Source organism: Leptidea sinapis, chromosome Z (assembly GCF_905404315.1).
Source record: "Leptidea sinapis chromosome Z, ilLepSina1.1, whole genome shotgun sequence".
Lineage (NCBI taxonomy): Eukaryota > Metazoa > Arthropoda > Insecta > Lepidoptera > Pieridae > Leptidea > Leptidea sinapis.
In genome coordinates this window covers 10,433,993-10,461,856 of record NC_066312.1, presented here as the reverse complement: position 1 = coordinate 10,461,856, position 27,864 = coordinate 10,433,993, and the positions used below count along the sequence as shown (strand labels likewise).

At 32.7% G+C, this 27,864-nt stretch overlaps 2 protein-coding genes and 1 pseudogene across 2 annotated transcripts; 1 reads left to right on the top strand and 2 right to left on the bottom strand.

Moving 5' to 3' along the window:
* Positions 1 to 11,845: 11,845 nt before the first annotated feature.
* Positions 11,846 to 13,411, bottom strand: LOC126978920 (uncharacterized; annotated as a pseudogene).
* A 1,388-nt stretch (positions 13,412 to 14,799) lies between these two features.
* LOC126979074 (gamma-soluble NSF attachment protein) lies at positions 14,800 to 22,703 on the top strand. Its single transcript, XM_050828265.1, has 7 exons — positions 14,800 to 15,000; positions 15,473 to 15,540; positions 15,613 to 15,767; positions 15,936 to 16,091; positions 16,834 to 17,052; positions 18,746 to 18,985; positions 20,271 to 22,703. The coding sequence occupies exons 1-7, from the start codon at positions 14,951 to 14,953 to the stop codon at positions 20,364 to 20,366; spliced, it is 984 nt and encodes a 327-aa protein (XP_050684222.1). The 5' UTR covers positions 14,800 to 14,950; the 3' UTR covers positions 20,367 to 22,703.
* A 1,071-nt stretch (positions 22,704 to 23,774) lies between these two features.
* Positions 23,775 to 27,659, bottom strand: LOC126979094 (uncharacterized). Its single transcript, XM_050828307.1, has 2 exons — positions 27,370 to 27,659; positions 23,775 to 26,758 (listed from the first exon to the last, which is right to left on the bottom strand). The coding sequence occupies exons 1-2, from the start codon at positions 27,500 to 27,502 to the stop codon at positions 26,352 to 26,354; spliced, it is 540 nt and encodes a 179-aa protein (XP_050684264.1). The 5' UTR covers positions 27,503 to 27,659; the 3' UTR covers positions 23,775 to 26,351.
* Positions 27,660 to 27,864: the final 205 nt, after the last annotated feature.

Sequence of the window (27,864 nt, the reverse complement as noted above, 5' to 3'; positions counted from 1 at the left end):
ATTCCATACCTGAAAACAAAAGAAAGACAGATGGATGATGGATGAAGTGATCTTAAAGATTCTTCATCGATATACAAAATCTTAAAAACATACCCAACCGTAATTAATCTGCGTCAGATAATTGTTGCTTGGTATTAACAATGATATTATTCGCTATTATAATTGCGTCTACAAGTCTCCCTAACTTTTCTTGTTTCTCACGACCGGGCGGGCGGCATACAGCTGTCTTTATATCGTGGGGCGGCGAGGGTAACGCACTGCGCTAACTTCGCTGACTTGCCAGGTGTATAGAAAGGTGCGCACCGTATAAGGTGATTACTATGAAGTGTGGCGGGAAAATAACAGAAGCATAAATTGATTTCAATTATTCTTTATAACAGCTCCAGGCGTTTAAATGCAAGAAGCAATGACTATACATATAGACATATCACGTCGAATAAAAACAAAGCCGAAATATGGAACATGCTGCTATATCTATACATTGCCGGATTGACTACAGTTGTTAAAAATATCTTGGTCAATAAGTAGCAATGTAAATCATTTCTTTAGTTCAGATTTGGTTTGGACAGTAAGATACAAATGATTTAAGTTTTCTTTAGTGTTAATTCCGCCAATATATAAAACAATTCGACACGTGTTTCGCCTCTACACGAGGCATCCTCAGGACGTGTTGTCTCGCCAAAATCTGGCTCGAGACTCATTCTCGTTGTTTTTTGAATTGTTTTAAAGACAAATATTGGCGGAATTAACACTAAAGAAAACTTCAATCATTTGTATAATTATGGATTTCCGCAAAATAACGCTTAATTCAATAAATTTTCGGACAGTAAAAGTTGACACTCAAGAAAGAGCGCTTTCGCACAAAATCCTTTACGAATCCGATCCGTATATGTGAAAACACGGTCCGAAGTAGTCGTTGAACTATTTTCATTGTAGTTGACACACTAGAGCCGGCTTCTGTAATTCGATTTCTTTCCGTCAACTGTTAGAAATAGTTCTACGACTATACCGGACCGTATTTTCTCGATTACGGATCGGATTCGGATCGGAATTAGTGCTAAAGCGCTCTAACAATAAAAGATTTTTTAACAAAAAGACAACTGACTTCAAATTTTAGTAAATTTGAAGTACACTAACTAACAATTTGGCTAAATATGTGTAGACATACTAAATTCTTTAATGCAGCAATGAACGTAAGCGCTTTGCAATTTGATTACAGACAGCTAGAAATTCTGCCACAGATCGCACCCTTACTGTAAGTCGTTAAGGAGTCCCATTGATTATCATATTCGACTACGACAATTACTTGACCATAACTATGTTGTGGTAGATGACTTTAATATCCGGATAGCTAAAAAAGATTCGGCCGAGTATCGTTAATTTGCTCCTAAGAATTGAAGAGTTCCGTTATATTGTCATGGATGCCGTTATCAGAACCCAACCATCTCTCACCAAAGTATCTTTGAAGTATATCCTTTCCAATAAAAAAGAATCATCGCAATAGGTGGGCGCGATATTGAGTTATTCGTAAATTTGTCATCCACTTTGCTATACGTATGTATAGCAAATTTAAGACTTTTATGGTTTTATCATGGATGCCACTGTCAGATCTGGACCAAATTTCAATGGGACTACACGGGAAGCGCCAGCTTTCAAATAAAAAAAGAATTAGCAAAATCGGTTCACCCAGTCAAAAGTTTTGAGGTAACAAACATAAAAAAAACGACGAATTGAGAACCTCTCCTTTTTTGAAGTCGGTTAATAAAAGTGTGCTTACATTGTTTTTAAGCCCACTTTTGCCGTTCCGCTATCAGACTGCAGAAGATTTTTCCTAATTATTATGCGTATAGAACGTCAGATTATTTAAATAAATTAACTTCGTTATACATTCCTTTATATCTAAATCTTGCCCCAAACTAGGCATAGCCTGTACTATGAGTACAAGACAACGATATATTTAATTCAATATAACTAAACAAAATTTATATAAATAATTAAAATCATCCACGACTCGGAAACAAACATCCATATTCATCATAATAAAAATGTTTGCACCTACCGGGATTCGAATTCGGGACCTCGAGCTCAGCAGGCATGGGTCACTAACCACTGGGTACATATAATATATATACTGGATACAAATAATAGTATTTAATTAATGTTAAAGGTAAAGGTGTATTAAATTAAATTTTTAGTTATTTGATACTTTTCAGTTTTTGAAGACGGTTTTTTTAAACGTTTTTTTTTTTTAACTTTTTGAACAAGATACAATTATACCATCGAGGTAAACAAAAATTTTCACAAGAAATGTTCATAAAAATTATGTAAATCAGATCATATTGCTCAGAGTAAACGGTGTACATACATAAAAAAAAATACCGATCGAATTGATAACCTCCTCCATTTTGAAGTCATTTAAAAAAGACTTTTATAGCATACCTACTATCTGTGTCTGTACATTATTATAAATATACTAGTGGACCCAACAGACGTTGTCCTTTACACACGTCTTAAATTTGAAAAATCGGTCCAGCCGTTAGGAGGAGTTCACTAACATACACATGAGAAGGAGAATTATATAATATGGACGGAATTGAGAATCTAAACCAATCTCAAATTCACTGGAACAAACAAAAAAATCATCAAAATCGGTCCAGCCGTTTAGGAGGTAGTTCAATTGTAAATCTAAACCATCCTCGAATCCACCTGAAGACGCACAGAAAGTTTCATCAAAATCGGTCCAGCCGTCTAGGAGGAGTTCAGTGACATACACACGCACACAAGAATTATATATATAAAGATTAAGATACTGTGTATCATCCATATGGACGGAAAAGGTAAAATATTACTTTTACTTGTTTTTAACTATTTTTTGTTTGGCTCCTGACCTTAATGGAGAAAAAAGATACTGGCCAGCTACTACAGCCTTTAATTAATTCATTTTTAAATTTAATTCAAACGTTCGATTTGTAAAATAGATATTGGCAATTTTTTTTTTAAATATAGTTCGTTTTTCAAGGGTAGATTTCTTTAGCGTTGAGCGATTTTCGTTAGTGGAATACACATTATGGGTTCATTACACACTTTTTATTAGCTTCGTCTGTATGTATGTTAGTTTGTAACCGACTTATTAGGACGCTATTTTGACCAGATTTCGTTCAAACTTCGTATATTTATCGAGGACCAATGACAAAATATTAAAATTATTCCATTTTTCAATTTGCAAAATGTTTGTTAATTTATATAATTTTTTCATGTATCGTCGATAAGGTAGGAATTTATGTTTTTATTTAATTTAAACCATCATCCATAGCATTTTTTTAAACTATTTTTATTTTACTTTATATACGTAAGTATGTGCATTACGGATGACTATTGATAATATAGGTACTATCGATAGGCTACATGATGTAAAATATAATATATATATAGGTATAATATAATAGCTCTAATTTAATTTTATTATTATTATTTTATAAATTATTATTTTCTTTTTTAATGACTAATTAATAAAAAATTAAGAGGCTTACATGCACAGAAGCTTTTAAAGATTAGCCGTGTTATTACAAAAAAGTTAAACACGTGTTGAACACTTGTTTATAGAAAGTTCTATTACAAATCCATGTCTTTCAATTGTTTAGCGTCAATATTTAGAAGTAGCTTAAATAGTTAGACAATTTAACAAAATACGTGTCTAAGCGAATATTAAAGAGGACTTGATTGTTTACTGAATCGAACCATGAAAATGGCATCGAAATATACACAGGCGTGTAATATATCATCATCATCAGCCGGCAGGCGTCCACTGCTGGACAAAGGCCCCCTCCAAAAATCTCCAAGATGATCGAACCTGTGCTGCCCTCATCAAACCTAATCTAGCGAACCTGACACGACCATCGGTCCATCTTTTGGGGTCCTACTAACACTGCGTCTTCCAGTACGTGGTCACCATTCGAGGACTTTGTTGCTCAATGGCCATCTGTCCGACGAGCTATGTGCCGTGCCCACTGCCACTTCAGTTTCGCAATCATTTGGGCTATGTCGGTAAATTTTGTTCCCCTGCAGATCTCCTCGTTTCTGATTCGATCACGCAGGGAAACTCCGAGCATAGCCCTCTCTATTGCTCTCTGAGAGACCATAACCTTCCTCACCAGGCCCATAGTAAGCGACCACGTCTGTGTACACAGTTATAATTATGCAATTATAATTGTTCTTCAGTAACACCCTTGGCATTTTTCAAGATTTGTAATACTTACGGCAACGCATCTCTAGACCCCTGATGTTGTTGATGTCTATGGGGTTTTGCTTTACCATTTACCATACCAGTGGGAGTCTCCTTTGCACAGGATGCCGGCTACCGGGTACCACAACAGCGCCTATTTCTGCCGTGAAGCAGTAATGTTTCGGTCTGAAGGGCGCCATAGCTAGTGAAATTACTGGGCAAATGAGACTTAACATCTTATGTCTCAAGGTGACGAGCGCAATTGTAGTCCCGCTCAGAATTTTTGGGGTTTGTCAAGAATCCAAAGCGGCACTGCATTGTAATGGGCAGGGTGCATCAATTACCATCAGCTGAACGTCCTGCTCGTCTCGTCCCTTATTTTCATAAAAAAACCTGAGCCTTTTTCCTGTATTCCCCTCTAATACAATAAATATATAATAAAATAATAAAAAAAAAATAAAAAAAGTTTTTCACAATAATATTATTTTTTGAAATTATTAATGTTGTTGTTTGGAAGAGTGTACGAAAGCACGTAGGTGCACTTGGTTTCATGTGCCAAAGCTCTTGTATTACCTGAAGGCTTACTTAGAAGGTATACCGTTGAAATGGGTGGTATTTTAAATTGAAATTTTTAACAGATTTAAGGAGATCCAAGTGACAAGTACAGTGTCATGACAAAAAAAAAGATATCTAAAATTATAAAGTCCATCATCATTAAATAACTGTCAGTATAATTGCGAACTTTGTCAACAATATTGTAACGACAACGAGTGTAATCGATGTTCAGCCGTATCTTATTTTTCTATAAATAATAATTAAATGACAATGAATTGAACGCTCATATTAACTGAGAACGTCCGCAGTGTGTTACTTTAGATAATAAAAAAATATTCCGGTACGATAATTTTTACGATATCTGCACACGGATGTGCATAAAAGATTATTTTTAATGTTTATTATTTACTACGTTAAACAGAATATTTTGAAATATATTTTTCATTACTCATACACGGAAAGTAATGTTGTTTTGATCTCATTATTGGGTGGAAAATGCTACTTCTCTATAGAGAGGGAAAAACTCATACAAATTACTTCCCACCTAAGGGCCGGAATGAACTTTAAGAATAGAACTGCTGTCAGCTGTAAAGAATTTTATGTAAAAAAGAAATATTTAAAAAAATGCTGCGGCCATGTTACTTTCTAAACAGCCAGTGTGAAAAATTCTAAACGTCTTCTAGCGCAAACTGCTTTAAGCGAAATAAGCCGCAACAAACACGCGGTGAGTTCCATATTTAAAATTTACAAAGCCGACATAAATTGTCCTAATTTGACAATTAATTTAAATAGGTACTACTAATATTATTATATATTATAAATAAATAGTTTAGATGAACAACTAGTTTTATTTTCCTCGTATTCGATATGAAAAGTAGAGTGTTTAACACGGGTAAAAGAATCAATTCCTACTCGGACTATAGCCGCCCTTGCTGCGCTCGGGCGCGCCCGCACAGCGGAGCGGGCCGGGCGTCGAAATACCTCGGGAATTGATTCTTTCTACCCTCAGTTAAAAATCTGCTATTATGTACCTTATAGATTGTTTGACTTGATATAAGTCCACTCATATTAACCTAAAAGTGCGGTATAATAAAAAAAAACATCAGTTTTGAGAAAAATCACTACTTCAACGCTTCGCTTGTGTTATTTTGTCATGACACTCGTCACTTGGATCTCCTTAACTCTGTTCAAATTTTCAATTACACCTTCTAAGGCCTTCAGGGTATACAAGAGCTTTGGCACATCAGAACAAGTGCGTATACGTACTTTTGTACACACTTACAAATAACAATATTAACAATTACAAATAATCATATTATTGTAAAAAATGAGATTATGAGGCGTGATTTTTTTAATTTTTTTTATTCGATTTATCTTTCTGAATATTTAGTATGTGAATGCCAGCCAAATACGACACACGTGAATAATTCACCAGGACGAGGTGTATACTAACGAAATACAAATTTTCTCACAGATCTAGTCAACTCGAGCCGATTTTAACGAGCGCTAGGTACGGCTCAATGTCATCAATGATATTCATCTAAGGGTTCCCAATCGGTCTTCAAGACATGATCAGCCTTTTATCATTCCGTTCTGTAATAATAACGTGTCCTTCCATAACCCTATCTATAGAATTTGTCGTCAAAACAATGCACTACTACTTGAAAACAGTGAAGTACCTGACATCTGTTTGTAAATGGAAATCTAGTTTATATAAATTCCTTAATTAGTTTAAATTAAAAAAAAAATGTAAAAAAAAAATCTTAATATTATTACCATAATTATTCACTTGTATTTGTCCAAATATATATTTTCTCTGTCTTTTTCTTTTATAATACTACATTACCTAAAGCTAGTTTTAAAATCGCTATTATTGTTGTATTTTCATAGTTATTAATTTATGCTAAACATGCTGAGTACACACCCTCGTGGAGTTGCAGCCTATCTTGTATTTAGCTGATAGTTTTTTTTTTGTTTATTATGTATTTGTTGTTATTCTGTTGTGTGTACCTATTAAATAAATAAATAAATAAATACCCACAACAAAGTGCGAGTGTACCTAAACAAGTTTTCACTAAAAATCATTCGGAAGGTTTGATAATTTCTCGTATTGATAGTAATAAAACTGTATTTTAAAAAAAAAATCTCATTAATTTTAAACGGAGTAGGTGATTTATAAAATAAGAATGTAATATGGTAATGGCCCGCCATATCACTAAGTATTATCACGTGCTCATCTAAACTAATATTATAAAGTGGAAACATTTGTGGTTTTGTATGTATGTTTGTAATGTTTTCAGACAAAAACTACTGGACCAATTGAAAAAATTCTTTCAACATTAGAAAGCTTCATCTTTACTGAGTGACATAAAAATCCAATAATATAACCCAAGGTGTGAAAAAATTTGTCATATTATAAATCTGTCATCGCGTTCGCTGCGGAAACTATTGTTGACAGAACAAAAAATGTTCTACAGTATTATAGAACGTATCAATATATACAAAAAAGTCCGCGATACCATATTATGTCCAACTACTATCATGGTCATGCCACTATAACTACCTACTTTTTACATTTTAAAAGTTGATATACTTAAGTGCCGTCAATAATCAAACCATACCTATTATTCATACCTCGGTATTATCCCATTATTTTATCAGAGAATGTTTCAATACCTGTAAAATGCTTTTTAAATTATTGAAATCGGACATTTCATTCAAGAAATAAAACGAATTCAAAAAGGTCAATTTAAAGAAAACAATGCAATAATATAATAATTACTAAGTGAAATAAAACTATTACTTTAACAAAAATAAATCTATAGTCTGACTTAGTAGACTTTCCACTACCACTAGTACATTACCAGTGGGACGCTCCTTTGCACAGGAAGCCGGCTAGATTATGGATACCACAACGGCTATTTCTGCCGTGAAGCAGTAATGTGTAAACGTTACTGTGTTTCGGTCTGAAGGGTGCCGTAGCTAGTGATATTACTGGGCAAATGAGACTTAACATCTATGCGCAATTGTAGTGCCGCTCAGAACTGCATTGTAAAGGGTATCGGCTGAACGTCCTGCTCGTCGCGTCCCTTATTTTCATATTTAAAAAAAACGAGTTCGGTATCTATGCGAGTGAAACCGCGGGGCATTGCTAGTATTAGTAGAATTATAAGATTATCATACAATATCATCTTTGCCCTTTGGTAACATACCTAAAAAAGAAGGTATTTAAAAACATCGATATTTTAAACCTTACTTGACTTCCAAGCTATCGTATCACTGAAAGTAATTATGCAAACAAACGCGTCGTGGGAATAAAAACACCCCGTATTACTACACTTGCATATTGCCCTTTAGATAAAGGTATATTTAATGCCCTCCGCCTGCCAAAAGTAAAGTCCTAGATTTCATTTGGCCGAGGGGACGAGATTTCTCACGGATTTATGGTCACACCTGCGCATATACGGCTATAGCTTGGGCCCTCCGCCCTACAGCTGTATAACTTATATTAAAAATTACTCTTTGGACAAGGTTCCAGTTATGCTAACTAAAAAAAAATATATTATTATTGTAGTGAGTTTGATACATCTGCACTAATACGGCAGAGACTAAATAGTACTGAGAATAAATTATAGAATAATATGCAAAATGTATACAAATAGACATTTTGACTATGATTGGTTTATTCGGACGTATAACAGATCCCGCGTTTATTTGAAAGGCTGTTTGACATTCGAAAATCTTGAGAATTATGATTGTATTGACAATGTTGTCAATGATATATATATAGTCAACATTTAGCATTTTCTTGGTTTATTTTTAGGTATAACTTATACCAAGTTAACTGTAATGATTTTCTACAATAATGTAATACAGATTTAGGAACCAAGGGGTTACGAAATGGGTGTGAAACTGTGTTTATCTGGTTTGAACTGATTGATTTAAGAAAAAAGCGGCCAAGTGCGAGTCGGACTAGCTCATGAAGGGTTTCGTAGCAGCAAGTAACAGTATATAAATGTTCTTGTAGTTCGTTGTAACTTTGATCGATTTTACAATAATAGTGTATTTATTTTCAATCAAGTTATTGATAATACGATTTATGACGTACAAAAAAAACTACTTACTAGATCTCATTCAAACCAATTTTCGGTTGAAGTTTGCATGGTAATGTACATCTTAATATATATAAATTACTTGACACGTTGTTAGTCCGCGATGGACTCCTAAACTAATGAACGGATTTTAATGGGGATTACTTCATGGAGTGCAGTTTGGTCCAACTTGAGAGATATATAGATTTTATTTCGATTTGGGACCCATAATTATTTTTATTTTCAATGTTTGTTTTGTATGGGCATATTTTCTATGAGAGAAATTAGTGACGCACGATTTGACAGTTCTGCTGTGAAACAATTTCATTATAACAACAGGGAGCATTTTTTAAGAAATAATTCTTGATGTTTTGAAATATTATTGGCGCATTCCTATATAACAGTATTTTTTTTTTATCTACAGGACAACGTCTGTTGGGGCAACTAGTCATATATATTTTTTAGTTTTATCATTCTCTTATTTTAGAAATTACAGACACACGTTTTACCACTTTGGAACTGTCTCTCGCGCAAACTTTCAGTTACGAAAAAAATGACATTATAAACCATCTATAGATAGCCCAGCCCACACGTATGGGTTTCATGAAAAAAAATTTTTATTCTCAGTTCTAAGTTTGGGAAACGCCCAATCTTAATCTAATGCGGTTCACAGAATACATCTATTTACCAAGTTTCAACAGTATCGTTCTTATAGTTTCGGAAAAATGGCTATAACATACGGACGGACCGACAGATAAACTTGCGGAATCTATAAGGGCTCCGTTTTTTGCCATTTGACTAAGGAAACCTTAAAACTGGAGAAATGCGAGTCGGTCTCGCCCACGGATGGACGGACAACAAAGCCCGTATAAGGGTTCCATTTTTTATTGTTTTTATATGTTTGTACGATTATAATAGACTGTTCGCTATAAAACTTGTTAACTAAGGAAACTATAAGTCTGGTACCTATCTGTTAATTAATATATAAACCCATTTGTGAGACTGTCTGTGTCTTAATGAATAATTATATAGTTTTATGATACGACACGAGTAGGTACAGATAATTCTGTGATATTAACTTCTGGTGTTGAGGTTTTTTTAAAGGCCATTGTCGTCGCCGTTTGTTTGGGAAGCGGACTCCGGGTTACCAACCAACCGTTTGAGTGATGCTGGAGGTTCTGATCATCCATATTAACAGATGAGTTATGTAACAATGGCCATGGACTTGTCAGCGGGATCGGCAGTGAAATACCGTTGAGTGAGTTGATTAATATTTTCATTTCATTCTGATGTCTGTTAATATCGAGCAGTTTGTATGTTATGAGCTGAATCCTTAAAGGGATTATACATCAAGTAGAAAATAATGATGAAAATTACTACATAAATATGAATAAAATACATAAAAATATTACTTAATTCAAGAAAATTGTGACTTTAAATTTGAATGAATAAACTGTACGTGCCATTTAAGGTTAGATGTTTGACGTGGGATATTTGATAATGTAATAAAAAAGAATATAACTATATTATATTTTTTTTTATAAATACCAAATTTAATTCTTACTTCTTAATTATTAATTAATGTAATAAAAAAATGAATCTTATAACGAAAACCATACATTTTAGGAACTATTTTACCTAATTCGTGACCGGTGCCAAAACGAATGTAATAGTAGGTACCTAAACTCGCCATGCGTGACTTTCAGCGGGATAGCTTCGTCTAGAAAAATATATCCAAGCGGGCAGGCACCGACATAAACCCTATCCATAGGTAGTATTTTTTTAATATTAAAGGTATCAGAGGGCCTACCATCAACTTTTAATAAGTGATGCGATTTCGATGCAGTTCAGTTTAGGTACCTAAACTGAATCGCTATGATTCGTACCATGAAGTGCCTTTTACTGAATGGTGTTTGGATCGCTTTTTAGAGTGAACGAAATAAATTTCTCTGTGGTCCGCGGTATGATAAAGAGATGACGCTCTACAGTCGTTGCATAAGTTTGTCTCTCTTTCTCGAACCATATGAGTTGCGTTTCCAAACCTAAAATTATGAGATATGATTTTAGCGGTTTTTTGCGTAGAAAATACTAAAAATACATTTTAAAATTGCGCTTTACACCGTCAAATTAAAAACCATTAAGCCCTTTTCTACTTATTAAATAATAGTAATATAAATAAATATAGTTCTTTGAATAGGCATGATGACAAATTTTGAGAAAATGTTCTATAATATTTGGAAATATATATGAATTATAATAAACATAATATTTCTGCGGAAGTTTAGTACTTAAAAAATAATTTTTGATTCATAAATTTAAAATTTGCACCAAAACGCGTCAAAGTGTCGTTGGCGTCGCTTGCTTACGTCACTTTAGAGTACAAGGAACATTCGGTATATGTAAACATTATCTAATTCATATTTAATTTGGACATTTTACTAGTTTTTACATTAAAAAGTACTAATTACTTAGTACGACCTCCAAGTGTTGCAACTGGTACAAAGCTATCAAAACATGAGGCAAGGGAAACAAAACAAATTGCAAGCTTAAGGATTCATGTGGAGAGAGTGATTAGACGCCTACGTGAATTCTGTATGTTAAAGCTGCATGCTTGTGTAAATGTTAATTTAGTCAAATTGCTAGATGATGTTATAACCATTGCCTGTGGATTGATTAACTTACAAGATTCTTTGATCAAATAAATATACATGTTTGTTTGATCAAAGAATCTTGTAAGATCAAATCAATCAGCTTGATCAAGAATATATGCCAGTTCAGTTTCAGAATAATGTTAGATTCAGTTTCTGAAATCCTGTTTGACTGTACAATTTTAATATGAGCTAGTCTAACATAAAACATTGATATAAGTGAATGTAAATGAATATTTATATAGTGTTGTAAATTAGTATATAATGTGTGAAGATCATCAGAGGTTTATCCTACAAATAAAAACATTTTTACATAAACTGGTTTTTATTTATAACATTCCACTTTTATATAACACTGGATATACATTATCCTTCCACAAGGGGACTATTACCTTAAGAAAATCTGATACATATTTTTCATCATACATAATTTCCATTATATCTACTTTCTTATTGGCACTGTAGTTGCAGTCAGCTACACAGAAGTAGCCTTTTTTATGCCCTGTTAGTAACATTTGAAGTTGCATTTGCACATAAAACTTTTGGGTTGGCTTCCCATTCTTTACATATGCTTTAACTGTTTTTTGACTCATAGGACACTTAATTTCTATTATACTATTTTCACAGATTCCATCAGGTGAACCCGCTAGCATGGGATAATTTTTAGATAAGAATAACCCACATTTTCTAATTTTCTTTTCCAGGTTGGCACTTACAGTTTTCCTCACTTCATCCTCCAAAATTCTACCACGTTTCATAGCTGTTGTGTCTGGAATTTTTCCACCCATTATTACTGCCATCAGAGTGCCGTCACTGGTTTTACACCTACTGAATTCATATGCTCTTGAAGCGGTCACTCTGCCATACCTTAATTCATACCAAAGCTTACTTTTATGTTGCTCCCTTGTTTCTTCTTCTACATTGTTGATGTCAGCATCAGAAAATATCACACTATCCAAAAATTTATTACAACAGTTTTCTTTATATTTCAACACTAAATTGTCCATTGAGACTTAAAAGTCTATCAAAAACATAGTCCTTTTGGTATTTCATTAATTCACAGTCGGTTAACCTTCTTCTCTTCCCTTCTTCTACAAACTTTTCGAATACTTCGGTATCAGATGGTAAGCTAGGGCTACCCTTAGATAATTCCGTAGCAGTTATGTATTTAAGGGTACTCACAACTCTAGAATGTTTGGATTTCCTCCAATAGCATTCTATGGATGTGCAAGATGGATCTTCACTTCTGCGATGAACCCACATTAAGAATGCCATGGCATGTTTGCAGCCTCCTTGAGAAGCCACACAATCATGACATTCTACTGACTTAACTGTTTCTTCTTGTTCGTCGACTACCAAAGACACTCCATACAACTTGGCATGCACTTTATGTTCTGGGCAGATTTTAGCTTTAATTGTGCACAAATTTCCTTCACGTTTGACCTGAACATAGCTTACAGCATCATCACCATAAGATGCCCTAGCAGACCTGAAATAATTAAAGCAATGGTAAATATTTAATTGCAAAAAGAAATATTTAACATAAACATAACCTCAAATTGTAATATTGAATGTTATACTGAAATAGGTACAATAGCTATGCTTTCAACGAATTATTTTTATGGTTTAAATAATTAATTAACTGTTTAATACACAATACTTACATGGAAGTTTTAACATTTCTAAATTCTGCTGAACAGAAGTCTTTGTTTGATGCCAGAAACGTTCCTAGCATTATCAAGTCGATTCTTGGTAAATTTGCGCTGGAAGCCTTTGTAAATCCTTGTTCCATGACTCAATTTAGCGCAATCAATTTACACAAAAGAAATTGAAGTTAATAACAAAACAATAACGGCGTATTCAATTAAAAAAGCGAGCGAGTGTGTATTATCTTAAGTAATTCAGATGTAAACAAAGAGAAAGAACTCTAACGTGACGTCATGCGCTCTGATTGGCGTTCAACATTTCATGGCGGATTGCCGTATTTAGCGATTTTATTTTATCGATTATTATATTCATCTTGCTTTTAATTATGAAAAGAATCAGAGTTTTAGAATTAGGAATTTTGTTATAATATACACACAAATTATTTCAATGAAATTTACTTGTTGTCATCATGCCTATTACAAATTAAATATTTGTTTGTGTTTTCGTAAAAATAACGAGTTAAGAACGCACCTCTATTAATGTTTGATTTGACAGGAGCTCAGAGTACATTTTTTTTAATTCGTTCTTGCGAACAGGCTATAATAGCCCGGGTCCTTACTGCCTCATCATTAGTATTTTCATTTTCGGTATTTTTATTCAGTATTTTGTTTTACAAAAAAGTCCTATAAAGTATTCTCATCTCATCTTACATCAATCAAATTGAATCGCAATAAGAGTCATGGTAGGCCCGGGTTTTCATAAGAGGTATTAAGTTAAATCATTATTAAGTTATTGTATACTTTTCAGTTTTTGAACTCGGTTTTTTTAATTGCAGTTTTTTTTAAATAAACCTTTAATACCTTTGATTTTATTAAATTCGTCAAAGGCAAAAGAGTACAGTTAATCTACTTTGATTACTGTGGCTTTGCAAATGTGGTTCGTAGGTGATGATAATTCTATCAGGTGACCCATATGTGTGCATGATTTAATCTATGCGGTTTGAAAATATGGACGATCTTTGTCTATTATGTGACGACGACGTTATTATAATTGAAAATTCATTCCTAAACTGTCACCCAGTTTACGCTATGTCAAAAATTTGAATTGGTACGTACGCCTACTTCCTGTCTGCTCACGTTGCCATATGGCAACGGCATGAGACCTTGTAGAACGCTGTTATAATGTAATACACAAGACAAAACTACAAAATTACTTTTTGAACATTTAAATTTTTCATCGGTTTTTATAGCAACCAAAAAACTTTACTTTTGTAAAATGGATTTTATGTTTAACAAGACTAACAAGAAATCCTTTTTTGCTATTACGCTGTGGTCTATTTTGAATAATTTCTTAAAGTGTAGGTACTACAAGTACATCGTAGCATTTTTATTTTGTGAATTGGTCAGGGAACATCATTCTAAACATCAATTTCATATCTTTATACAAGCACATTATAAAAGGCAGAAATCTTGTTTTTTGGTATGATTTTAACTCTAGCTAGTGGATACGGCAATACCTAAAAGTGCAAAGAGCAGACCAGGCTTGAACCTAAGGTCGTAAAACATGTAAAAAAAGTAAAACGATGTTACATTCTCCAATCTTCATAGTGTTTAAATTCTCTTTGGGTACCAGAGTAAAAATATTATTCTTTGAGCGTACGTACCAAGTACCAACCTACTACCTAGTGCGGAACTGCGGTGTGCCTACATTCTAAGTATTGATTTTAGGAATTTTAACGTGAACCGTGTCTTGTTTTTAAAGAACCACTAATTGTCCAGTAAATCACAATGTCGAAAATAATGGAAGCACAAGAGCATTGCAAAACGGCTGAGAAATAGTAAGTACCTGGAGGCAATGTTTGTTTTGTAATGAAAATTTATACATTACACTTATTTTTAACATAAACTGAACTATCAAAATTTTCATTTGCATTTCTTATTTATTTTGTTTCGATAGTCATTGATATTTTGATCTGCTTTATTGAAGCTTGCGATTTTCTTTTTCGTCTAATAAAAATTATCATTATAATTTATGATATGTGTATTCATTAAAATTCTATTTAATTTTTCCAGCTCTAGCTTATAATTATTTTAAAAGTAAATTATAATAATTATGAATAGCTTCCAATTATCTCTAAGTAACTAAGCTTAAGCAAAATGTATACAGATGCATACATATAACTAACATAACACTTTTATATTTGTTTGATGTGAACAGCGAATTTCCTTTGATTTGCTGGAAAATTGTAATGATGTTTTACTTTCTAATTGATTTCTATAAATTATGTTAACAAAATTTTAATATTTCAGTTTAAAGACTGGTCTCTTGAAGTGGAAGCCAGATTTTGATTCTGCTGCTGATGAGTACAGTCAAGCAGGTTCGCCAATTCATACTTTGTGTCTGTATTTGATAAAGTGTGATAAATTCTAATAAGTACTGGTATTTTCAGGACAATGCTATAAAATTGCACGTGATCCAAAGCGGTCCAAGGAATGTCACTTGAAAGCATCTGAGTATTACCTCAAAAATAATGCATTTTTTCATGCTGCCAAGGCAATTGAAAGTGCGATAATTGTCAGCAAAGAGCTTTCTACACCTGAAGAGGTACCTAACATTCATTTCAATATTTTTTAAATTCAAGTAAACATCAAATAATAGAGATAGAATGCTCTATTGTACACCTAAGAAAGCAAAAAATAATATTTTTGATACACAAAACAGAGTGCAAATTTCTATATCATTAAAATAATGTTAATAAATTTATACTTTCAGTTGTATTCAATGGCATGTGACTCTAGCAGTCTTTACCAGCAGCACGGGTCTGGTGATGCAGGTGCTAATATCTTAGACAAGACGGCTAAGATCATTGAAGAGAAGGCACCAGAGTTAGCTGTGAAATTATTTTCTCAAGCAGCTGATGTTTCCTCGGTATGATAAGAAAATAGAGAATATCACATACCATAAATATGGACTTACAAATAAACTTGGTATTTATAAGTTATTCCTGAGAATAAACCAAAAATATGGAAATTTTTTACAAATAGACATTTTGCTTTATTCGGATGTACAATGTTGCCCATGTTTATTTGCAATGCTGCTTTAAATTCGGAAAACTTCCGAAACATTAAAGTATTGACATTGTTGTTAGATATATAGTCAAAATTTTGCATATTCTATGTTTATTCGGGGATATAATTTTACACCAAGTATATTTGTAAGGCAGTTAGAATATAGATTAAATATAGACAACTTGACAGCCAGGTAATGTGTGACCAATTTTGTTTTGTCAATGTTTGTGATAGCTAGTGGTTAGCTAGAACACTAAGGAGCTCATTCCAAAAGTGGCTGACTGTGTACGACTTGTAAATCAAAATCAGTTACAGTAACTATACATTTTCTTTCCTTTTCTATCTTCCTGTATTACATTGTAAATATCAGAGGGTTTCCTACAGTTTAGTGTTAGTGGTTTTCTGATTATTCAAAAGTATAATTTAAACTTACTGGCATGGGTCTGCAGCTAATTACAGGTCCAATCTGGTACCAATTTCAGTAGGGACAAAGGTATTATTCCAAATACAGAAAAAACAAATAAATTACTATATTAATATTAAGGATTCTAATCAAACAAAACATGATTAAAATATTCATATTTGTTGTTGAATGTAAACAGGTGGAAAGCAGCCAGCATCAGGGCTCTGAATATATAAGTAAAGCGTCCAGAATACTTGTAAAGCTACAGAGATTTGATGAGGCAGTGGACAGCCTACGTCGTGAAATTGGCTTCCATCTTGAATCAGGAAACGCTAATGCAGTTGGACGTCTGACAGTGGCCATTGTACTTGTACAGTTAGCTAGAGGTGATGCTGTTGCAGCAGAGAAAGCTTATAAGGTCAGTGTAAATCTAACAACACTTACGAGCTAAGCTCAGTTATTCTTAACTGCTAATTTCTTGATGGTGAGAGCTATTTTTAATGTAAAATAGCTATATAGCAACCATTCAAATAAATATTGACTTGATATTTAACTTTTGAACTTTAACTATGCTAAGGAATATGATTGTGCAACACATTCCGCAGTTTTTGTTAATGTTTTATGTTTGTTAACATTAAATTTTACAGTATATAACACATTTGACAGGATATAGTAAACACATTGATGTGTTGCAGAGCCATTATAGGGGCAAGCTATGCATAACGGTTTTCATGTATCAGTAGAATTATATAAAATTTGTGGCCCAACACAATTTATTTGAGATTTACGATAACTTGGTTTGCATTAAGTCTTCTCCAAGGGTACTTTCTCTAATATGCAAAATTCCAAAGTTACCTGTCAACTATTTTCTGACTTATATTATATATTCACGGCCATATACAAAATGAAATTTTATGTATAAAAGATAACCACATATGCATGATGCTGCGAGTGCCTCACCAAATGACACATAGTTATTCTATGGCGATTGAAAAATGGAATAATTGTATGTTTTATAATTACAAAACTGAAATCTGAATATATATTACTGATAATAATATTGTTGTTATGGTCTGCCTACTATTAAGACTGCTAAATATTGCGATTGATTTTGAATTTGTTCCTTAAACATGTCACTGTACAGTTTCATTAAGCAGGTTCACATTGTTTGTTTATAGCTGACAAACATATTATCATTCAACAATAAAGTCAAAGTGACGATATTTGAAGTTAACTTTTATTAAATTAATTATTCTTAGTTTTGATTTCATTAATATTCAGAGATATACACTGTTCTGCACAAAAAAAAAAAAAAACGGGTGCCTATAATCTGTTTAACTAGCATCTTCAGATTATTTTATAATTCTAAGTAGCTTGTATCATCATAATAGTTTAAATAAATATAGGCTTCCACAACATGAGCGTTATCATCCACAAAAAATTAATTTTTCCCCAAGAACCGTCAATGTGGATTGTACGTAAGGAAGGAAAGTAAGGAATTAGAGCTTCTGATTTGTACCGGAGTGCAATCAAACTGCCGTTTTCTACGAAGACTAACTCAGTACGGCTCAATACATTAATCGCTACCCGAAACATAACTGAGCTCCACCATAAGGAGTTATTTCTTCAAAGCAAAGTTCTGCGAAACGTTTCCCCTTGGCAACGTAGTCTTCTAGAGTCCAGCAACTCTGTGCTCGCGGAGTAATTTTGTGCCACTACATATATTGGCAGCGATAGTCTATACAGTCCATAAGCTGGTTTGCACACCTCTCACATCGTATGCTCCCAGCATATGCAACAAGCGGCCAGTGGACACCCACATATGTCCCGGATCATTGTAGTAGTGCAACCATTTAGTTATAGTTGTATGAATCTTACTCTCTGTACCTAGTTACTTTTGTGACTCAAGTGCGCTCATGAATGGTGGCATGGCATGGGTTGTCTATTTGCACTGTTTGTTATGTTAATAAATTCCGAAAGTTCAAATCACAAGTGACTTAGTAAGTTAATCAACTGAAATTGGACCGTGTGTACCCTAACGTTCTGGGACCTTGTATGTACATGGAACAAAGAATGCTGGTTCTACTCTATATTAAATATTTTTTTCTCAGGAGTGGGGAAACAACTGTGAGGTACCTGAAATGCAAACACTTGAACAGTTGTTGCAAGCCTACGACGAAGAAGACCGTGAATCCGCGAAGAGAGCTCTGGCTTCCCCTTTTATTCGCAGCATGGATGTGGAGTATGCTCGACTTGCTGGTTCGATACAATTGCCAGAAGGTATTGAGCCCGCTCCAAAGGCCACAGTAAGGGAAAACGCAGCAGCATCGTATGTCAGCGTTAATTCCGACGTAAGTTTTAATATAAAGTTTAAAACAAATAAAATTGATAAGCATTTAATTAACTTATGTGGGTTTACAAGACTTTATCATACAAATAGGTGGAACATACTGATCTAGGATGGCCATGGACAAGCATCTGTTTCTATGCATTTAAGTTTGTTTAAATTATGATGTTGTCACTCATGTGATTAGCTAACTGAGGGTAATCAAACATTTTATGATAAATCATATAAAAACATAGGCGAAATATTAAACATGCCACGAATGACACACGACGGGCTGCTATATCTATACATTGCCGCATTTACTGCAGTTGTTTTTAAATATTATTGGTAAATAAGCAGCAATGTAATACTTTTCTATTCTTCTTATGACGACTTCTGTAGAATGGGTACCACAAGTCAGCCTATGTCACGTTAAAAGTAGACCACCAAGCTTAGAGAATGTTATTTGATCGGTTTTAACGAATTTACCGGTATGGTATGGTATACCTGAAACAAATGTACATGCTGTTAGCACTAACGAGTAAAAAAGTAAGGACTCCGTGTCTTACTTACATAACAGTGAGGCACGAAAACTAGCCGCTAAACGTGTAAATACATAGCCTCACGCATACACTTACACTAATACAAGCCGATCGGCCGTCATTATGAGATTTGCCATCGTCTGTTACAGATCAGTTTGCGTCAATAAAATATTTTAAAAATGCCGTCGTGCGTTGTGATAAAGTGTAAAAACAATAATATTAAAGTATTTGTCGATATATGGTTTTAAGGGAGAAAATATTGTGTAACTGGTATACCCCGTAACCGTACACACACTAGCATAAAGGTGCTTCACTCGCTAATATCACGGCGCGGGGTCCTTCTTTTTTTACTAGTCCGTGGCTGTTAGATTATAGTAGACAAACACAGATAATATTACTTAAATAAAACATTTATTGTGTTAGTCATTGCTTACTTTTCCTTTGTTTAATATATTTACATGAAATATTTACAAAAGGAGTAAAAACTAGGGAAAGGTGGCATTACATAGAAGTGGGGCGAGGGATTTTTGATTCCGCTATCAGACTGCGAACGATAAGTCCTTATATGTGTATAGGACGTCATTGTCTATCATTAATAAAATTAACATTCATATTAAACAAACAGTCTTATTGTTTTAAAAAATATTATATATATTCGGTGTCTTTTCCAATTCATCACTTTAAAATTAATAATTATGTGATATAATGTTGATAATCATTGTACCAACGCTAACCATCATGCTTAAGTAAAAAAAAAAAATATTTCAGTCAGCTGCTGGTGGAATGTATAAGGCGCCTGATAACAAGGAAATAGAAGAGGATTATTCCAAAAAAGCTGATGAAGAAGAAGATGAGCTTTGTTAAAAATGTTCATGTTGTATAATTACGTCATACATTGGTATGGCTTGGCGTTATGGATATGTATGTATGTCGAAACAGGCAAACAGTTTAGTTTCATGCCAAACAATTTATCATGTACGTGTAAACAATTTTAACTTAATTGTATGTTCTGCGCGAATATCATTGATTATTGTCTAGTTTATTATATAGTTTTGAAAATTTAATCACGGGCTAATAGTCCACGGTGCATGCAGGTTTAATTCAAGTTCTCGGGAATTCCATAGGATGGGAGAAGAGGCTTGTGCCATACTCGATCTACGCTAAATCCAAGCCTTCTCTCTCTTACTTTTCATGGCTGCTGCACATCGATATGATGTTAATTGATGTACTGGAAGTTTGACAGCCGACCATGGCTATAGCGGTTTTAAATAACGGGCGGTTCATAATGCTCTTCATAATTTTGGAGGACGCAAAAGATATGAGAGTTAGCCGGATTTTAACGTTTTTTGGGTCGGATTCGGATTGAGATTCCCCTGAATTCTCGCTGGTGGTAAACCTAATTAAAAAACCTATATTCATATATTTATAATTATTATTTTGTATTGTACTTGTATTTACAGTAATTTAACAATGTCTTCAAGTAGACTGATTTTTATTTTTAGTGTTAAAGAGTATTTGTGTGTTGTGACGAATTATGCATTAAATGATTATGATGGAAATCAGTAGTAATAAACAAAGTAAAACAAGTCTAAAATTTTATCCAACACATGCAATGACAAGAACTTGTGCAAATTAATCATTGATTACTGTAGTTCTTGTTTTAATAACCCAATTCAATTTACTTAGAACGGAGTGTCAAATATTTCTTCATAATATTGTTTAGTGTTAGTTCATCACTGTCCGAAATTGTGGTATTTGTCCCTATTGTTAGACAAACTGCTGATATATGGCACTGAGGGCAACGATTATTATATATATCCGATTATTATCCGTTAGTAAAAGTAGTAGCACGACCCAAATGAGGAAATTGAAACTTTTTTGTTTGTGTTTGTGAAGACGTGGAAACGAAAAATGGAGTTTGTTTTATTTAAAGACACTTTAATTTGATCTTATTTAAATTGGCTTTGTTTAGTATTTTTATCAGAAATAATTTATTTTTATTAAGGCCTCATTTAAATTGGTTGGCTATTAAGTTTAAATGATATTATGTTATATAAAGAAAGTGGTATCTTGCAGATTATAGTCTAAAATATTCAAAAAAATCATGTTGAAATCATCAACCGAATTCAATTCCGATTTTCATTGAGCGATAAACATTGGAAAAATCGATCTATGCGAACACGCTGTCAGGCTAGCCTGAGAATTGAATTGAATCGCAGAGGGATTGCGTTTATTGTACATTGAACCTACCTATATTTTCTCTTGTCTGTATTAATTTACTTCAAGCAGTCAATTATTGTTATATAATAATATATATCTGTAATAATAATAACAACTTTGCTTGTACCTAATTTCAAGGAAGGAGAAGTGGGAAAAAACTAGTATGACTATCGCCTTTCTTACCCATAGATCTTATAAAAATCCACAGTAGCCAGTAGTGTTTACGATATATCGTATTTGTTACCTGACCAATTACGATATGTTGTGATAGTAATGATGAGCAATTACCTCGCGTCCGCCTGCCTAAGTTGGTTGACTGAATTGTTTGCATTGTTGATATACAAAGCGTCCCACGGTTACACCACATGGTACTTCCCGTACCTTAAATATTGTAGATGTAACATTTTACTGAAAGAAGACTTTATTTCAATTAAAAAAAAAAAACAATTTAAACTGCGTTTATATATTTTTAAATAACTGCCTGTTGGTACCGGGAATCGAACCCGATCGAAAGGCTTCATCATAATGCTTATTTTTTGCTTCATAACATCTTATCAGACAAAAAGAAGCTCACTAAAATGAAAAGCTGACATTGTCATGTTCGATTCCTGAAGCAACCATGCAATTATTTAAACATCTGTACTTAAACTGCATTAGTTTAAGTTGTTTTTTTAAATTGAAACAAAGTCATATTTCAGTAAAATGTACATCTACAATAATAAAAGTACCTACTTCCCCTCCACGTGGTATAGTCGTGGGACGCCCTGTATACATACCATAGGTATTTGAAGTAATGTGTTATTAGGTCGATGATATGGGTTTAACCAAGTGAAGCGCGTAAGAAGTTTAATCATTCCATAGAGTACAGATACAATACAATATAGTTTATTTTAATAATTATCATATAATGAAGATTTATTGTAGTTATGATTGTCTGACATTACTGAGCGCTTATTTGAATAAATAATGTTATGGATAGCGTTTTGTTTTTTATTTGCTTGTATCATTAGCTACAGTTGCTGCAGGACTCCTCGCCTATACACCCTATGGTTGACTGAATTTTTGTGCTTCGCAAGTATTGAGGTACCTCTTAGATGATTTATAAGTAGATAGTCTGTTTGACGCTCTAGACAGAATTCTAAAGAACATTAAAAATTAAACTATAAGATTTGGACTATGTTGATCATGTCGTTGAATTATGCCTTCTCTTAGGTCTTAACTTAGGCTCAAAAAACGATTTCAAAGATTATGCTAAGCTCTACGCTAAGCAATCTTTTCGCAACTTTGCACAGAAAGTTTATGTACAGACTATTGATCTCAGCCCTAAAATTATCGCAAACCTATTTAACTTTGAGATCAATACTTGGTACTACATACATTCTGTCTTTGAAACACTATGCCAGTCAATTCAAATTCAAATATTTTTATTCAAAATAGGATTTAAAATCACTTATTGAACGTCAAAATCTACCACCCATTCAAAAGAGACCGCCTCAGACCTGAGAAGAATGGGCGCAAGAAACTCAGTGGGCTTTTTTTTTTAATATAAAATATGGATTACAATGTAATATCGTACAATAAACATTTATAATTAAAGAGCCTGAGGGTGTTCGCTTTAATCCCAGTCCGTGGTGTTAAGAAAATCGTTTATGCTATAATAACCTTTCCCACACAAACGTTTCTTAACAATTCTTTTAAATTTCGTAACACATTTGTACATTTTCTGGGATCATATTGTAGAAGCATATACATCGCCCAACAAAAGACTTACTAACTCGACCCAACGGAGTAGTAGGCACAACAAGTTTATGTTTGTTCCTCGTGTTAACATTATGAATGTCACAGTTTCTAGAAAATTCCTCAATGTGCTTATAAACATACAAAACATTATCAAAAATGTATTGAGAAGCAACAGTCAAAATTTAAATAATATCAAGTCATCTATAATTGCTGTTATATAAATCATATTAAGTAATTGAGGAATTGCTCCGTCTGCAAGTTTCATTATTTTTGTCCCTATGTTTTGATATACTTGAAAAAATAAAACAAGAGCACTTTACAAAATCTATTTAAATATCCTTACATATACAATTAAAAGAGATCTGTACAAAGTATTTTTCTAAAAATATCTTTTAACTAATACTTCATTTGTTAAGAATACATTTACAACTGCTCCTTAGCAAGGTACAAAATTATAAAACGATAAATTATCGTAACATTAATGTTCTTATACAAATTAAATTCACATTAGATAAAAATATAATGTGTCTACATGCTGGAAATCTATACAAAATAAAATATGAGATTCAAATTTTCAGATTCCAAATTGTCCTGAGAAATTTTATAATATTTTCACAAAAAAATCTGAAAATATTCAATACACCTAAACAGAAAATTTGCTATTCTTTCACTAATAAGTGGTTTTATTTTAATTGATCCATCAAGCACTCCAATTCCAATCAATTATGAGAAACTGGTTACATGCTTTTAAATTGCTGTAGGTACTAAATCTACATACACAGACCAGATCCAGAGAAAAATATTATTCGTTCCAGAAATTTACAAAATAAATAGTGAATAAGGGACTAGACGAGCTGGACGTTCAGCTGATGGTAATTGATACGACCTGCCCATTACAATGCAGTGCCACTCAGGATTCTTGAAAAAATTCTGAAATTCTTAGCGGAACTACAATTGTGCTCTTCACCTTGAGACATAAGATCTTAAGTCTTGTTTGCCCAGTAATTTCACTAGCTACGGCGCCCTTCAGCAAGGGACAAAATGATAAATTATCATAACAATACTGTTATTATACAAATTAAATTCACAAAAGATAAAAATAGAATGTGACGTACTGGAAATCTATACAAAATAAAATATGAGATTCAAAAAATATTTTCGTTCCAGAAATTTACAAAATAAATAGTGGATAAGGGACTAGACGAGCAGGACATTCAGCTAATGGTAATTGATACACCCTACCCATTACAATACAGTGCCACTCAGGATTCTTGAAAAATTCTGAACGGAACTACAATTGTGCTCTTCACCTTGAGACATAAGATAAGAAGACCGAAACACAATTATGCTTACACATTACTGCTTGCAGCAGAAACAGGTGCCGTTGTGTGTACCTATAATCTAGAGGGCATATTGTACAAAGGAGCCTTCCATTGGTATAAACATACCATATTATTACCAGTACAGTATGAGTAGTGACACATAATAATAATTTTTTATATTATAGGTGTATATGAACTAAATTTAAAATAATTATTATCATTATATTATCAAAATGTTATTATTATGTTAGCAAAACCAAAAAGGTATTACGTGCCTATCAGAGAAGCGCAGGAATAATTGGAAATCTATTAAATTACAATTACATTTACTATTTGGAGTTGCTACAGAAGGGATGAGAAGTGCTCCACCTATTAGCTACTTGCAAGAGTTGCACTTGACTATGTTCTTATATTTAAGTGCCTTGGGCTTGGTTAAGTAAATAAACACTGACAAAGCCACAAACTACTCTTAAAAACTATCAAGTTACAAAACAAAAATAAAATAAATTTATGAGTTCATAGAATCTGAATGTATCTGGAAAGAGGTACTTGTACCACTTATAGGAAGATATACTTGTATCATGACCACACTGTCTCTACAATTTTATAGTACACATACTAAAAATCAATGTTATTTTATATTCTTGATTTATAAATTATTCTTTATGACTTAAACTAATGACATCCACAAATTAAATTTCATAGACTTTAGTGATAGAACTTAAAACATACAATGAGATTTTTTATGAGAAATAAGTTCATCTGAAGGTAAGTGATACACTCTGCCATTACTCAGGGTTCTTGAACCCAAAAATTTATGCTGCATCATAATAGTACGACCCCGAGTCATGACACTTGGACACATAATTCTTATTAACCCAGTAATTTCTCGCTATGGCACCTTTCAAAACTTTAATGTGATGCTGTTGCTAATATAATACAATTTTTCAATCAATATATATAATTAAATAAGTAATTTGTAAGAATAAGTTCAAAGAGAAGTTAGGATCAAAATGTAGTTCCTGATTCCTCATATTATCATTCATAACACTATTACTTTTATGTGAGTAGTTGTCCATTTCAGACTATTTAAAAAAAATATATATTATGTCTGCAATAAACTTATATAATACTCACATGTGTATATTTTAATACCTTTGTGAAGAAAATATTAAGGCATTAATATGATCTAAGCTTTGCTATGGGAAAATCTAAATTCAAATTGATAAATACCTTAATAATTTCAAAATATAAATATCATAATATTATTTTGACAATTAAAAAGTGTACCTATATATATTTATAGACAAATAATAAAGTCACTTCCATATTATTAGTTTTACATAAACCCACAACCTTGAAGGACATGTGAGCCACTTCACCAATGTACAAGTAATGTACAAGTGAGAGTAAACAAAACTATTGATTTGATTTGATAGAGCCGAGTTACTACATTTAACTATTGATATCAGATCTATAACTAAAATGTATAAAGAAGATGGAAAAAGTAGCTTATGTGATAATGTTGCTAAAATATTTGCCACACATACCAAATACAATTCTATGACTAAATATTTTTGTGACTAAACATGGTGTGAATATATGGAGGGACCACTGGTGGAACTGATGGGGTTGCTTCGGGCATTGGTTCTTTTTCTTTATTATCTTTCCTTTTGCGAAATTGAAAACCATTTTTACGCAGTATCTTCCTTAATGTCTCACGAGAACCTTTAAAGTTTATTTCCTCTTTTAAAATTTGCAGAAGTTTATTGATAGTTGGAACTTCTTTTTTAAATGTATAAAACTCATGAATCTTTCTCCTAATGACTTGCAAATCATATTCATCTACATCTATTTTTCCCTTGCTTCGTATTCTCTTCTTGGGAGCTTTTTTAAGTGTTTCAGGATCTAAAAGACCTTGTTCTACTAGCCTTGCTTCTTTCACTATATTCAAAACTGTTCGTTCAGAAACACCTGGAAATATTTTAAGCTTAACTATAAATATTTATATAAATTTAATGGTATGCTTTGTTGATTTAATGAAGAAATAGTTAATTTACAATCTTTTTTTATATCACATTTTGTTTACTGTTTAAAATACTTTCATGATTGATAAATTATATAAAAAAAAATATGTTGCCAAGTATATACCATAAAGAAATAATATTATGTAGGTGACATTATAACAAAACTAATTAGTAAAAAGTTTAAATAAATTTACATCACTGGAGAAACGTAAATAAATAAGCCGATTAGTATTACAGGTATTATTATTTCAAGGGCATTTTATTTACTAGGTAGTATTTATCTAGTTTACAATGTCTGTAAACTTAAGAGAAATGTAAAGACAAACTTAATGACATATTTTGTTTAATCAAGAGCTACAACCGCTGCAAATGTTTTCATTTCTTAACAAGCATACATTAAAATTAGCCTTAGTTAAAATAAGGTATGCATACTCTTCAGTTGAGTTCTTGTTCTAAAAAACATGTAATCATGAGATAGTTCTATCACTATGTTAATCATTTGAAGAAAATATTAAATGACTTATATTTAAATAATAGTTAGCTCCAGAAGAAACATACCTGTAGCAGCAGATACTCTAACGTATACTTTACTGAGAGGTATTATCGGTACTTGCATACGTTTCTCTTCATCCATGAATTCCTTTACTTTTAATATTATATCGCGAACTTCAGTGGTAATATTTTTAGGCATCTTGTCTTTAAGTTATATTTAAAATGACTGTTGTTAAATTAAAGTAAAGCGACATCAACTATCCACAATTAATATATATATATATATAGATAACAATCAATAATTAGAACTAGTAATTACAAATTTAATAAACAATACAAATTTCAACAAAGCTGACGGTGACAGTTGTAGGTATAATGTACGTCTAAGTGACAAATGACAATCTTGAATCTACATTGACAAAGTAATAACAGCATAATCTTGATCACGTAGATTTATTATTATAAAAGTCTTTCGAATTGCTAGAAAGAGGCCGCTTGAAGTTGTTACAGACGAAAGATACATATAATTTAGAAATTAGATATCCGTACTGCGCTGAATGG

What these genes read in the sequence shown, in the direction of transcription:
- LOC126979074 (XM_050828265.1), top strand. Translation starts at nt 14,951, where the DNA reads ATGTCGAAAATAATGGAAGCACAAGAGCATTGCAAAACGGCTGAGAAA. An exon ending in CAGCAGAGAAAGCTTATAAG is followed by an intron (nt 17,053 to 18,745) that starts GTCAGTGTAAAT and finishes TTTTTTTCTCAG; the next exon opens with GAGTGGGGAAACAACTGTGA. An exon ending in ATGTCAGCGTTAATTCCGAC is followed by an intron (nt 18,986 to 20,270) that starts GTAAGTTTTAAT and finishes AAAATATTTCAG; the next exon opens with TCAGCTGCTGGTGGAATGTA.
- LOC126979094 (XM_050828307.1), bottom strand. Translation starts at nt 27,502, where the DNA reads ATGCCTAAAAATATTACCACTGAAGTTCGCGATATAATATTAAAAGTA. An exon ending in TAGAGTATCTGCTGCTACAG is followed by an intron (nt 26,759 to 27,369) that starts GTATGTTTCTTC and finishes AAATATTTCCAG; the next exon opens with GTGTTTCTGAACGAACAGTT.